Raw genomic sequence first — 13161 nt, 5'->3', positions numbered from 1 at the left:
TTACAGCAGCGGTGCACTGATGTCCACCTGGGATGGTCCTGTCATGTTGTGGCTCAGTTTTTGTCAGATCACCTTGTGTCTCCGAAAACTCTGGCTTTAAGTTTTGACCTGTTGTACAAAAACGAAGTTAAAGTTTCTCTGATACGGGCGACGCTATCTTGCACTTTTTACATCATGTGGGGTCAGTCTGTGCAGTTGGAGCTGCAGTTTTAAGATCCACGTACTTGACCTCTTGGCCCCCGGGGAGCAGATGATAGGGGAGTAAGGTGCCTTGCCTAAGGTGCACTAGACAGGGTAGGGAGAATCCTCTTGGATTATTGGACAGATCAATCCAGGTTCGGCTTTTTGTTTTTTCTCCGTGGAGACGAACCAGAGACGAACCAGAGACCTTTCTGCCCGTAGTCCAAGTTTCTACCACTAGTCCACCACCTTGTTATAGCACATATATTCAATATATCAAATTACTCGGGGGGAAAAAAAGCCACTTGAACATTCAACAGCGCGATTGAAACATTTTATTTACCGTGGGAGTTCCTTGAAACGCAGTGATCTCTATTACAAAAGGTAAAATCTTGTTTCAACGCGGCTGTGTTCAAAACAAATTACAAATCACAATTCGCAGGTGAAAAAACAAAAGGAAACAAAGGAAATAGCTCTAATTTCTCAAAGGACGAGGCTGATGAGTTTCTGTATTTTTCTCACCGTCGACAATTCCCGTCGAAAAACACGACAACGACATTGAGTGTATCCTATTAACAACTATTGTTTGTGTATTCAAAACCCGATTGAGCGTAGTCTCACGTGCCGCGGAGCTGGAAGTGACACGACCGAGCTGATTAACTACCTGTCGAGCAGCGAGCGTCTCTGTTTCAGAGCAAGATGCTGAATTCATGGAGAAAAAAAAAAACAGTAGCTGCTGAAGTGCTTTGCTTGAGGGCGAGTTATTGAGGGGGAAGAGAATCGCACTCATGTAACCCTCACACTATTCAAGGTATAATCAGTCGCAACTTTCCGCTCACATCACTTTGCTGCCCTCAAACTGATGCAGCGCTTTGTAGCGGCTTGTAGCATTTATAGTGTATACGCACCCCCCCGTCCCCTCTTCACAACACAACTCGATCTATCTGCCCGTGCAAACACAGCGAGGTGTGTACCGAGTAGGGGTGCAACGATTAGTCGCCGTTGTCGACAAAAATCGATGACAGGAATAGTCGCCGACGAATTTACTAGTCGATGATTCGTTGGTTACGTCATAGCACGTGTTTCTCGTGCCGCGCAGCGGAACTAAACGTCGTTTTAGCGGAGGTGCTGATGAAAGCAGCTGAGGAGTGAGCCATCTCGGTTCCTTCCTATCTCTGAAAGTCGCGCATGTGCAATAGCGTCAAAACACGGTCCGATGGCGTCCTCCGCTGCAGCAGCATCGCGCACCAGAAAGTAAAAAGTTCCGGAGAACTTCAGCTGTAACAGCCCGAAAAAAACTACCTGCAATATCTGTGCAGAGGACCTTTTCTCCATGGAAGCAGGGCACGCACATGTGAGGAGGAGGCACGTGTGACATCGTAACGGAGACGATGCGGACTCGCCTCTGTCAGATGTTATATATACACGTATATAGCTGCGCGCAGGATTCTAGCATCCATTACAAAAATATGGTTTAAACTTTTTATTAACGAGTTTAAAAGCATTATGTTATCCTATTGCCTGACAAACGTCTTTTTTTAATCACAATTATTTAGTCCGAAGAAGACTGTAGTTTTGTTTGTTGATGTTTTTATTGCTGTTACTTTCCCTGTCATTTTTGTTAACAGGAAAAATGAATACCTGATTTTTAATTTATTTGTTTTATTAGCACTTTGCCTGTCCTTGGTTTTAAATGGACAAAAACTTGATTTGTCTTTGCAGTACCCTTATATGAAACAAAGTTTATTAAAAGACATTTTTTTTGAATGAAGTATCAATTTTTATTGCCTTTATTTTCAGTCATCACATGCCTCGAACAACCTCAAGCTAAATTTAAAAGCTGTTTGCTAAATAAGAGCAATTGAGAATTTGTGTCATTCATAATCCGATTAGTCGATTAATCGTTTCAATAATCGGTGACTAATCGACTATCAGAATAGTCGTTAGTTGCAGCCCTAGTACCGAGTCAAGTTTGCGTCAGGTCTTGTCAACATTTATGTATCTCAATATCACATCCGTTGTTTCCCCTCTCTCGTCACTGCCTCACCTCCGAGTGAAATGACTTTTGAAACCTCTCAACTGAGTGAGTCAAAAAAAATATATCACCGCCAGATGATGAATCTCCCCCAATGTGCTGCAGCAGCAAGATAGAGATTTCAGCAATTTCCTCCCAGGATGCACTCCTGCACTCGCTGGTTCTACAAACAGCTTAAGCCACAGAGCACTGTCTCAGAAGACGTGCGTATTAATTGTGTTTCTCCTCATTTACCACCGATATATTCAAACTGTGTCTACCTCCTCCAGGGATGCAAAGAACATGGCCAAGGACGTGAATGACACCCTGGTGGAGATGGTCCGAGCCGAGCTTCAGGTGGACCAACTGGAGGCCATGAAGAGGCTGGCCGGGCTGAGAGAGGAGAAACGCTACCTGCAGGACATCTGGGGCTGACGGAGGACGAGCAGATAACGGCTCATTGCAGCATGCTGAGCTTTCCTTTTCTTTTTTCTTTTTTACAACCTCAAAAAAAAAAAAAAAAGAATCAGCATGCTCAGCTGTAACCTCTAGAACCATTAAATCGCGGATGCTGAAGCCTGGAGGTAGTTTACACCACCCAGCGCTACCAAGATGGAATGTACATTGCTAGCCCGGGGGTAACGGTTCACTACATCATCTCGGGCTTTGCTGTTTGAACAGAAATGACCTTGGTCGGGGCAATAGTGTCGGAGATTGGTCCTGCAGTGTGAACACGTGTGTTTCAGTGGAGAAAAGCCTCCTCCGCTCCTCCTGGTGTTTACTACCCTCGGCTGCAATGGACTGAGTCTGATGAGACGGAGAGCGGAGATATCGCTCCAGCCTGGACTGAAACGAGACAATAATCTCAAGTTCTTAAACTGTACACACACACACACACTCACACACACACGTCTCTCTATAGTTGTGAGGACACTCGTTTACATTATGCATTCCCTAGCCCCTTTACCCATCACAACTAAGTGCCTAAACCTAACTCTAAAACCAAGTCTTAACGCTCAAACAGTCCATTGACTTTGTGAGGATCAATGATGGTATTAAACCAAAATTGGCCCTCATAACCACACACACACACACACACACACACACACACACACACACACACACACACACACACACACACACACACACACACACACACACACACACACACACACACACACACACACACACACACACACACACACACACACACACACACACACACACACACAGCAAATAGTTTATTGTCATTCAGGGACAAATTTTTATTAAATATTTTTCATGCAATATTTTATTTTTGGGACTATGCCAAACCAGCTCACTGCAATACAGTTTACCTCCAAAGTCAATTTTTTATTTTTAATGAAAAACCCCTAGATGACAGTAAATTGGCTTGATTGTTTTCCTCCAGTATTATTCAGGATCAGCATATTTTCATCCTAAACACTGTGGATAATAGACTTAATAGACCTATTTGGGAAAGAATGATAATTAGCATGAGATCCCCCCCCCCCCCAAAAAAAACAAAAAACAATCTGTCAGTTTCCTAAATAGAGTCCACAGAGTTGACTTTGTCATTAATTCCTCATAACACCATGTAAGTGCTGAGTACACACGGTGTGACTGATGCTGTGCTGCTCTGACGAACTCTCTCTGTGCAGACGGACCGTTAGTCCTGCAAAACCGACCCAAATCTCCCAGACTGTGGTGAAAACAAACCCAACTGCTCCTTGTGTGATGAGGAATTAAAAGTCATTTCAGTGTGAACCGCTGCTGTCTTCAGTTCTTCTTCCCCTTGTGCTCACACAGGTTGCGTTTGACCTCACCGCACATGTATTTTGCGAGTGTGTGCGGGAGGAAGTTTTTCCTGCATGATCGAGAGGCAAAGGAAATTGTTTGGGAGATAATGAACGCTGATTGATTGGGGGGGGGGATTGTTTTTTTTCTAATTCGGAGCTAATTTGATTGTTCAGGGTGACTTTGGTCAGAAGATGAAAGCATCATTTGCTAATTGAAGGCTTTTTGCGATGGGCTTCTTCCAGCAGCGCAGGGCCCCAGAGAGAGGCTTCCCAGAATTAAATCTTCTAACAGCAGTCGTTTTATTTATCCTTGTGTAGGGAGGGGAGAGAAAAACATGTTTACACTCTCGGCTGCCCGGGCCATAGATGACACGCTATGGGCTACCATTTTTTTTTTTTTTTTTGAGCCAAGTAAACAAAACATTCACTGTCGCAGAAAACAATCCCTGATAGTGAATAATTGGTGTAATACAGTGTGGTCAGAGGTGGAGGCATCTCCGTGTTTGTCCAAGCGCAGCCGGCTGCACCTCCTCACCCTCATCTCTCAGCCTCCCGCTGCTTCACCAAGTCACAGGAGCGGAGGACGACCATATCAAAATAATGATGCACTGTGGGCTTAACAGGGGCACCAGCCTCATCTCACATGTACGCACATGTACAATCTGTAGCTTCTATTCAATGTCACACTATGTTGTCGTTGGTGATATTTTAAACATTTTTGTACATGTTTTACCAAAAAGGGAAATGTAATCAGAGTAACCAGTGGTGGGAGGTTACAAAGTACATTTACTTTATTGCTTTGTAGATCTGTAGGTTACTGAAGTAGATTTATTTACATGGACATTTCACTTCTCCTCAAATTTTTACACAGCATTGCGATACATGTTCACTATGTTTTTCGTGTTTTTAAAAGTGATCAATAACTAGAGGGGGATCACTGAGTCAAACACAGTGGGCAGGTAACTGCAGACCCCGCCTCCTTCAACCGGAGCAAAGCACGTCTGCAGCAGCAGCATCACTCGTGAAGAAGAATTCAAAACTGGATTCAGAAGAGGCCAATGCTGAGACATATTGATGGAGTATAATGCTGCATAAGGTCGGGGCAGCACTGTGAGTTTGACCTGATCTACAAGTAGTAGAAATGTAGTTTATTGCTGAATGTAATTGCAGAGCAAGATTGAAAAGATAGAAGAGCTCTTAAAGTTTTCAGAGTGAAGCTAGCGATCAATTTACAATATAGCAGCCTCAAATGTAGTCTGCTAAACCAAAAGTCCTCACGTCTTTCACTCAACCTGTGCTCTTGTTATCAACGCCTCTTTTTGTTCAGATGGCAAATATGATAAAGCAAAATTCCGAAGAATAAAAGTACAGAATATTAGTCAGATCGTGTCAGCAGTTGGACCGTCCAGTGTGACAGCATAAATCATTAGCTTTGGCAGGGGAGTGGGCTACACAAGGCAAGAACTTTTACTTTTAATTTAAGTACATCTAAAAGCAAGTACTCACTTACTTTTATGCAAGTAGAGAAGTTCATGTGGTACTTTTACTTCAGTACATTTGGTCTAATTGTACTTTTCCCTATGTATTGTTTGAGTACTTCCTCCACCGCTGAGAGCGACACAAGTGTGATCATTATTAGTGAATATAGTTTCAGAACCATGAAGTTCATTTAAACTGAACAGCTATTCTTTACCTATCCTATTAACATGCCCGTGCCCTGACCCAAAACGCAAGACGGAGAGCCTGCTGGCTGCGGGTGTCACCCCGTCCAGCAGCCATTGGACTGATGAAGTTTTAAATTATGTCCTCATAATTAAAAAAGGTGCACGGCCGCGATTTTTGTCCCGGAGCGAAAGACAGAGCTGCAGAGACGGTCGCGAATAAATCAGAGCGGTGGAGGTCAGCGCAAGCGTCTACTAGCTGCACCTCCGTGATAAATACCCCTTGTTAAGATCGACTTAAATGAAGCAGAAAGATGTGTGCTGAGGATAATTACTGTTATTACGGGAGTGCCCGACTGAGCCAAGTGGGGAGACGCACTTTGTGTGAATGAGCCTGGAAGGACCGGTGTAACATTTGGCTGCTTATGTGAAGAATGGACACGTAGTGAAGATAATGAGGAAAGAAACCTCCCACTCTCTCCTTAATTGGGGAAGTGACAATATGCCCTGTTCTTTTGGCTTCAGTTGGATCCGACTGCAGGTTAAGCAACGTAAGGAGTAAACCGCGAGTAGAAGGTACAAAGTTTTGTCCCTCGTGAAAACACATTCTTGCACAGATCTGCATATCTGTGTATGTTGCTGAGGCAGGGACAGTAAAGGTGATGCATGTTTTGATATGCCCACCTCAGCTGTTATTTCCATTTCAACCGCAAAATCCTTGAACTTTGAAGGAATGTTTCAGGACAATATCTGAACCTGTTGCCTATGGTCTAATGACAAATTAGCCTCTGGGGGTAGTAGCCTATATTTTGGGGCTTCTGGTGTAGACGAATATCTGGGCCATAAATCTTGGTTTTTAAATCGCCACACACACTGTCACTTTCATCACTTGAGTTCTCCAGACAAAACACAAACAGCGATACCTCTAGTCTCTGTATGAAGAACCATGTGTATGAATGCAGATAATTAAAAAGCAGAGAGATGATGCATTTCAGTCAACGTGTTCCGCCGCTTTCTGTATATACCAGTGGTTCCCAAACCAGGGGTTGGGAGACAGAGAAGAAGGGTCACAAGATTATTTCCAGAAGTCAAATACAATTTAAACACAATTCTTTATATCATATTTCAGCTGCAATTCTTCCAAAAGCTAAGAAATACAAGTTCAATTCAAAATGAAACTATGCCTTCGGATTTTTGTCTGTATTTGACTACGGATTAAATATTCTAGATAGTGGGGGTCTCATATCTTTGGCACAGTTATTTTGGGGGTGGGGTGAAAGGTTTTAGGAACCTCTGCAGCTGGCAACCAAAACTGCTCGTTTAACGCGATTGGTCAAACTAGAAACGGAAATCAGTAGATGTAGAACTTGTAGAATCTGTTTAGTTTAAAAAAAATAATGTATCCATGTCTGTCTCAGTCCCTGTTATGGATTCAGAAATCTGTGAGGAGACTGAAGTGTTGATTCAGTTTGAAACCTGTCTCGCTCTGAGGGAGGCGTCTTCTTGCATTAGTGCAGTCAGCAGCTTCTCCAGCTTCTTCCTGCTCCGCCTCACCTGTTGTTTTATCATTAAGAAGGACACTTCCACTCTGTCTCTGCCGTTTCTCCGGCTGCAGCCACTGACCCAGGAGTGTCAAGTCAGCGCTTTGATGTGGCAACGATGACAACACACACACGCACACACATAAGCACACACACAGAGCCACAGTCTGCCTGCTCTCCCGAGTCCCAGCTGTGTGCAAACACTTTAACTCCAGCATCTGTCAGGAGCGCTGGAGGAAAATCTATGTTTTTCTAAAAAGGCTGCAGCGCTTCTATTGAGTTTCCTGTTTTCACTCTGAGGTACCGGTGTTGTTCTGGTCTCTGTTTATTGATGGAGCCGGAGAGATACCCCTGCTTCCGATTTGGCAGAACAAACATTTGCTGTAATTGATGCTGGCAGGAGGAGGAAGAATTCAATAAGAAAGCATTGCTTTCCCCCCCCGAGGGTTTAAAAAGAAATACTTCTATTTTAGATCTCGGCCGAACAGGAAAGGCGCACTGAGAAAAGACGTCCGAATAACTTTTGAAATGTGCAATTACCGACAGGAAATGCGACCTGTGTAAGAAATACCAGTCAGGTAGTGAATCGAATGAATCTGTTTGCTTGGCTCATGGAACGTATTAACGATGTTTTAGTGACGGATGCTCTTACTGTATTCATTAGTCAGAATTTTTTTTATTTAAAAATTGGTTGGGTATTTTCAAACTTACAAGGATGGATGAACACTTAGTAGAATTTATAGCCGGCTCACTCCTGACAGCCATAATGACTTATGCAAATCAGAGGTTAACTGCTTAGATGAGACTTTTCAGCAGAAAAAACGAAATAGATGAATGTACAACGCAGGATGGATGGAAGATGGAAGAGGAGATGGATGGAGGGTTAAACTGTGTACACTTCACATTTGTCTTTATTTGGGATGACGAGAGAACGAGTGTGTTGCCGTGGAGCTCGATCAATACGTCCTGCCTTGGGAGGCGAGACCTTAAAGTGCACGTGAAGAAAATTAATTAAAAACACATTCACCTCAGGCGTTTGTCAGTAGAATGGCGGAGATGAAAAAATAAGGAGGTGTGAACTGTCACCTTCGATTGGGTTTGATCTCGCGGTGATACTTTTGCACAAAGTGGCAAGAAGATCAAAATAGAGTTCTGAGGGAGACGACAGCGGGAGGAGTCAGAGGGTCACCGTGGCGATGCTTTATTTTCTAAAGATTTGATCAAAGGTATCGTTGTACTGTGAACACAAACAATTACCACTTCAGTTATTGTTTATCGAGACATCCGAGGGGTAACGAGACAATTTGTATTTAGTCTTTTCCTCGTGCTGTCGCTGAAGCTCCACCGTGCCACTGGTGAATTCCCTAATCTTACCCAACGCCTGATAAGCAGCCCTGAGCCTCCTGGTGAGTGGGGCTCATCTGTGGCAGATTAATGTCCAGCTGCACTCGCTCGCACCTCGCGGGGAAAGGAAGGAAGAAAGGCGGAGGCAGAAACGCGGGGAGACGCCGCACACAGAGGGAAGGACTGACTGCAAATTGGGTTGAATTTGGAGAAGGAGCGAACACAGAAAGAGTCGTGTGAAAACAACTTTCCTCTGAGGAGGAGGTGATGGGCAGATAAGGGCTGGAGAGGAGAAAGTGGTGCATGACAACAGGGGAAAACGTAACAGGTTCCTGACTCTGAATTTATGACTGTGATTTGGGTGCAGTGGGAGGTGAACCAGGGTGAGTTATAACTTCAACCGGCCCGTTTTTTTAGATTTGACTCCTGTGGAAAGAAGGTGATGTATCGCCCCCGAGGCAAAATAATACATTAAGGATGTATTTTAAAATGAGCGGTTGTTTGTGTTATTAATCATCCTCCTGTAATGTGACAGACCGTGTGCATGTAATGGGACAGTTGGGATTTCCCGCAGTAATTACTGCTTCATTGAAAAATCTATATGTACAAGCAACAATTACACTAGTTACAGAAAAGACTGTTATATTGAAGTGGAGCAGTCTTCAAGACAAATAATGCATCATTGCAAGATACACATTTTGTATCTGTTCATTTGAGGGATTGGGTCCAAAATACACTTGATATCCAGAACTATACACACTCATTAAATGAGGAGATTTTAAAACAAGAGCATCACACCACTGGGGAAAAAACAAAAGATTGTGTTCCAAATTAAGGCCAATTTACGCTTAACTTAGGTTTGTAGACGGAAAAGGAGACTTCTCTGTCTTCTGCACGTCTTCTGGAAGCTGACTGATACAGATGAAACAGAGCAGGACCACCTAGAACCACCCATAACAAACTTTGAGGAGAGACTCTGCGATACATACTTGTACACAACCTATCAAGCTAGTGACCAAATGTCCATTCTGCTGCTTTGCAGATATGTGCATCCTTTGAGAGATTGATAAGAGTGAACCAAAACACTTAAGTTGTGCTATAAAACCAAAACATTGTACTAAAAGATGCTAACATGCGCCATAAAGCTATAGGCTGCTGCACACTAGAGGATAATTGGGCCGACATTAAACTCGATTTGGATCTTCTGACAATCGCAGATATGGATTTAATTTAATTTTAACTAATTTCCCAGGGAATAATGAATAGATCTTGATGAATTGGAAGGGACTCTAGATCTGTTACTACGAGCTGCTGACACGGATTAAGGCAGCTTTGACATAATCTAAACCCAAACTATTTGATACGTCAGGTACAGACACACCATTAACTGCAACTCCTAATTCAGGTGCACTGAAGAGAAGTATTACATCACAGAATGCATGATATCAATGGACCAAACAACCTCTTACACACAGGACCATTATACTGAAGTTTGATCCAGAGCTTCAACATGACATTTAGTGGTGCGACAGTACACTGCCACGGCTGTTGCTAAGTAACTGGGGTGCCAACTGATCTCTTCATCCATGCTCTGATACAAGAGAGAGATTTATCGACCTCTTAGTGTGACCCTCTTCGGTAATGATGTCATGTTGATGATGGAATAAAAGTGGGACGATGCTTCTCCAACATGTCGATGGGAACTATGGTCACCATGGGAACCACCAGCAGACCCTCTGCTCCTCCAACTTGCTGTGATCATGATCATTGCTGATTCTGTCTTTCACCTGATGCAAGATAACTAAACAGAGAATCACATCATTTATAATTTGACTTTAAAAAAAAAAGAATGGGAGGAAAATGTTTTATTTGCAGCAGCAGAAACCTTGTTCACCAAAGAACATAAAATAAATCTTTCTCCTGATTCATTGATTTTCTCGTTCCTTTAGGACTTCAAGCATCTCTTTTGATGATTGTTTTTTAAAAAAGAATAGTTAATTAAACAAATGTTTTTAAAGAATTCTCCTAAATGCTTTAAAACTTTGCCATGTTGCTGCTGCAAAGGTTTTACTCTCTGGATCGAATATAGAAGGATTTTTATCACATTTTATGAGTAATAACTGAAACAATACCCACCTGGTTTTTTATTCATCATTCCCTTTCCTGCCATAGTGGCTTTTATAGTCCTCATTGACATTGTGTCGAGGAAAATCACAGATCTTATAATGATGATCATTAGGAAGCATGCAAGACCAGGGCCCAGCAACCGAAAGCAGCCTCATGGAAATGACACATAGTTATTTTAATTATTTCTGTACCTTTCCTACTGTGAAATGTGAAATGTCTTCTATGAAAGACGCCTACGGTGTGAAAGAAAAAGATTTCAAAAAGTCGTGGCAGTGCTTTGACGGTGGACCCATTTATTCAGAGTAATCAGTGGTATCATAAAAGGTTAATGCTTAGGTAGCCTCGTGTAATTGTAGACAAGTCAACTTAGCTCTGCAGCCGCATGTCATCACTTTGTCCTCCAGGAAACTGCCCATGTTTGGATTCATAATATTGTAAATATTACAAAACCAAAGGAGAATTAGATGTTTGTGTCGCACACCTGCCAAGTTGGAATATAACAATAAAAAGGGACAGTACAAAAATTCTGATGATGTGTTCTTCTGGTCAGTCCCATCCCCAGAAACATACAATGAACTCGCCATGTGTAATTTAGGCAGCAGTATTAAAAATTCAACGGGGCCGTGCTGTGCCGAGCCGTTCACTCAGACCTGTGGAAGCCTCCCAGTGCCACGTGACCTCCTTCGCCCGGTTTATTAGTTCAATGACCAGACGTATTAATTTGCCCGGATGACTTAATAAGTTATTAAAGACCCTTCACGCTCACAGAGGTGCTTTCAATTATTCTGGCTGATCACCCGTCTGCTCAGTTTGAAGCTGCGAAAAGGCCTTTTTCACAGCTCGTCATATTAGGAAAAGAACACGCTAATCCAGTTTATATAGTTATACTGGTGTTAAAAAGCTCTGATATGGTCCAGGGACTGTCACGAGCCAGTCATCACATCTGAGCTCCCCCTGCCATGTCGAGGCAGAGTCCGGGCCAACGCTCTTTTATCAGACCGCTAATAGCAATCATGACGGTGCAAGTTGTCCCATCGTAGGGGGGGCAGCGGAGCAAACACCCGATTTTCATTCGATGATATATTTGTGTCATACTTGAACGGCAAAAGTGCACGCTGCAATATCCAGCCCATCACGATGATGGATTTCTCTAGTCAACATGCCCAGAAGCAACCAATTTTCAGCAGCAGCCATTGCTCCGCTGTGGCTTCACTCTCAGTCCACTTGCTGATGTTTTGTTCGGTGTTTTAATTTCGGCTATATACTATAATGACGTGTTGCTGGCTCACTTTATTACACCTGCTCCATCCAGTCCGATGGTTTCCCACCCACAGGAAAGCTGATTCTCTCTCCCACCGGCTAGTTAAATGCAGTGTTTTCAGGCGTAAATCAGGACAAGACTGGTAAAATAAACAAAACCCAGCAGGCTTCAGGTTTCCGAGGACAATGGGATCCAAGGTTACGGCTCCAGTCACGCTGTTGTTTCTGTTCACTACACAGTCTGTCACCAAAACTAATAAATTGAGACGCCCGGTCTTCCTGCTGTCCTTTAAAACAGTGGTCACAATAATAAAGAGTCAACTGCTGTTTGAGTATGCAATATATTTCCCTCAAGAGCTGAAGCGCATGCTTAGGTATGCATGTTTCTCTCTCTCTCTCTCTCTCACTCTCACACACACACACACTCACACTCACACGCACACTCTCTCTCACACACACACACACACACACACACACACACACACACACACACACACACACACACACACACACACACACACACACACACACACACACACACACACACACACACACACACACACACACACACACACACACACACACACACACACACACACACACACACACACACACACACACACACACACACACACACACACACTCTGCTGAAGCCATAATTTTGCTATTTGCTTGCAGACTGGCTGTGGTTCTGTGATAAATCACCAACTCTGACAGATATCTGGGGGTTTCATGCAGGCTCATGGACTCGCCCTCAGAAAAGAACGGACAGATCCAGGCGTTTGAGCGCAGAGAGTATTTTTTTTTCCTGTGAACCTCAGCGCTGACCGGACATTGAGGCTGGAATCAAACAGTCAAAGAAAAGACTTTTGGAGAATTGTTTGTAACAAATAGAACATTCTCCTGCAAACCTCAGAAATAAGAGGTATTTATATCTGAGTGGTTTGATTTACATATATTAATTGCTTTTTAACCAGACTTTCTCAGTTGCTAAGACAAATTATAATAATTAGAATAATTTCTATGTAAAGGATGTGACCTTCATGCTGGCTCCTGCGAGCCTGGATAAATACATTGCTAAGCCATGATAAGACCTTTGTGGTGCTCGCTAGTTAGATGATAACGATCTTACGCTTGATAAATCCCATTCCACAAGAAAACATTGCACGATCAAGATCCTCACACTTTGTTTTAGTGCTGTGCGAGTAGTGGAATATAATCAACAGTTTCAAATA

General features: G+C 43.1%; 1 protein-coding gene across 2 annotated transcripts in view; it reads left to right on the top strand.

Moving 5' to 3' along the window:
• Positions 1-3289, top strand: part of mtrr (5-methyltetrahydrofolate-homocysteine methyltransferase reductase) — a 29161-nt gene extending 25872 nt beyond the window's left edge. For both annotated transcript variants that reach the window (XM_061093679.1, XM_061093678.1), the window contains exon 15: positions 2485-3289. In XM_061093679.1, coding sequence (XP_060949662.1) covers positions 2485-2629 — 145 coding nt within the window. In that variant the 3' untranslated portion in view covers positions 2630-3289. The remainder of the gene's footprint in view (positions 1-2484) is intronic.
• Positions 3290-13161: the final 9872 nt, after the last annotated feature.

Source organism: Limanda limanda, chromosome 20, assembly GCF_963576545.1.
Source record: "Limanda limanda chromosome 20, fLimLim1.1, whole genome shotgun sequence".
NCBI classification, from domain to species: Eukaryota; Metazoa; Chordata; class Actinopteri; order Pleuronectiformes; family Pleuronectidae; genus Limanda; species Limanda limanda.
Note: the sequence above shows the minus strand (reverse complement) of the source record. Positions and strands in the feature narration are given on the sequence as shown.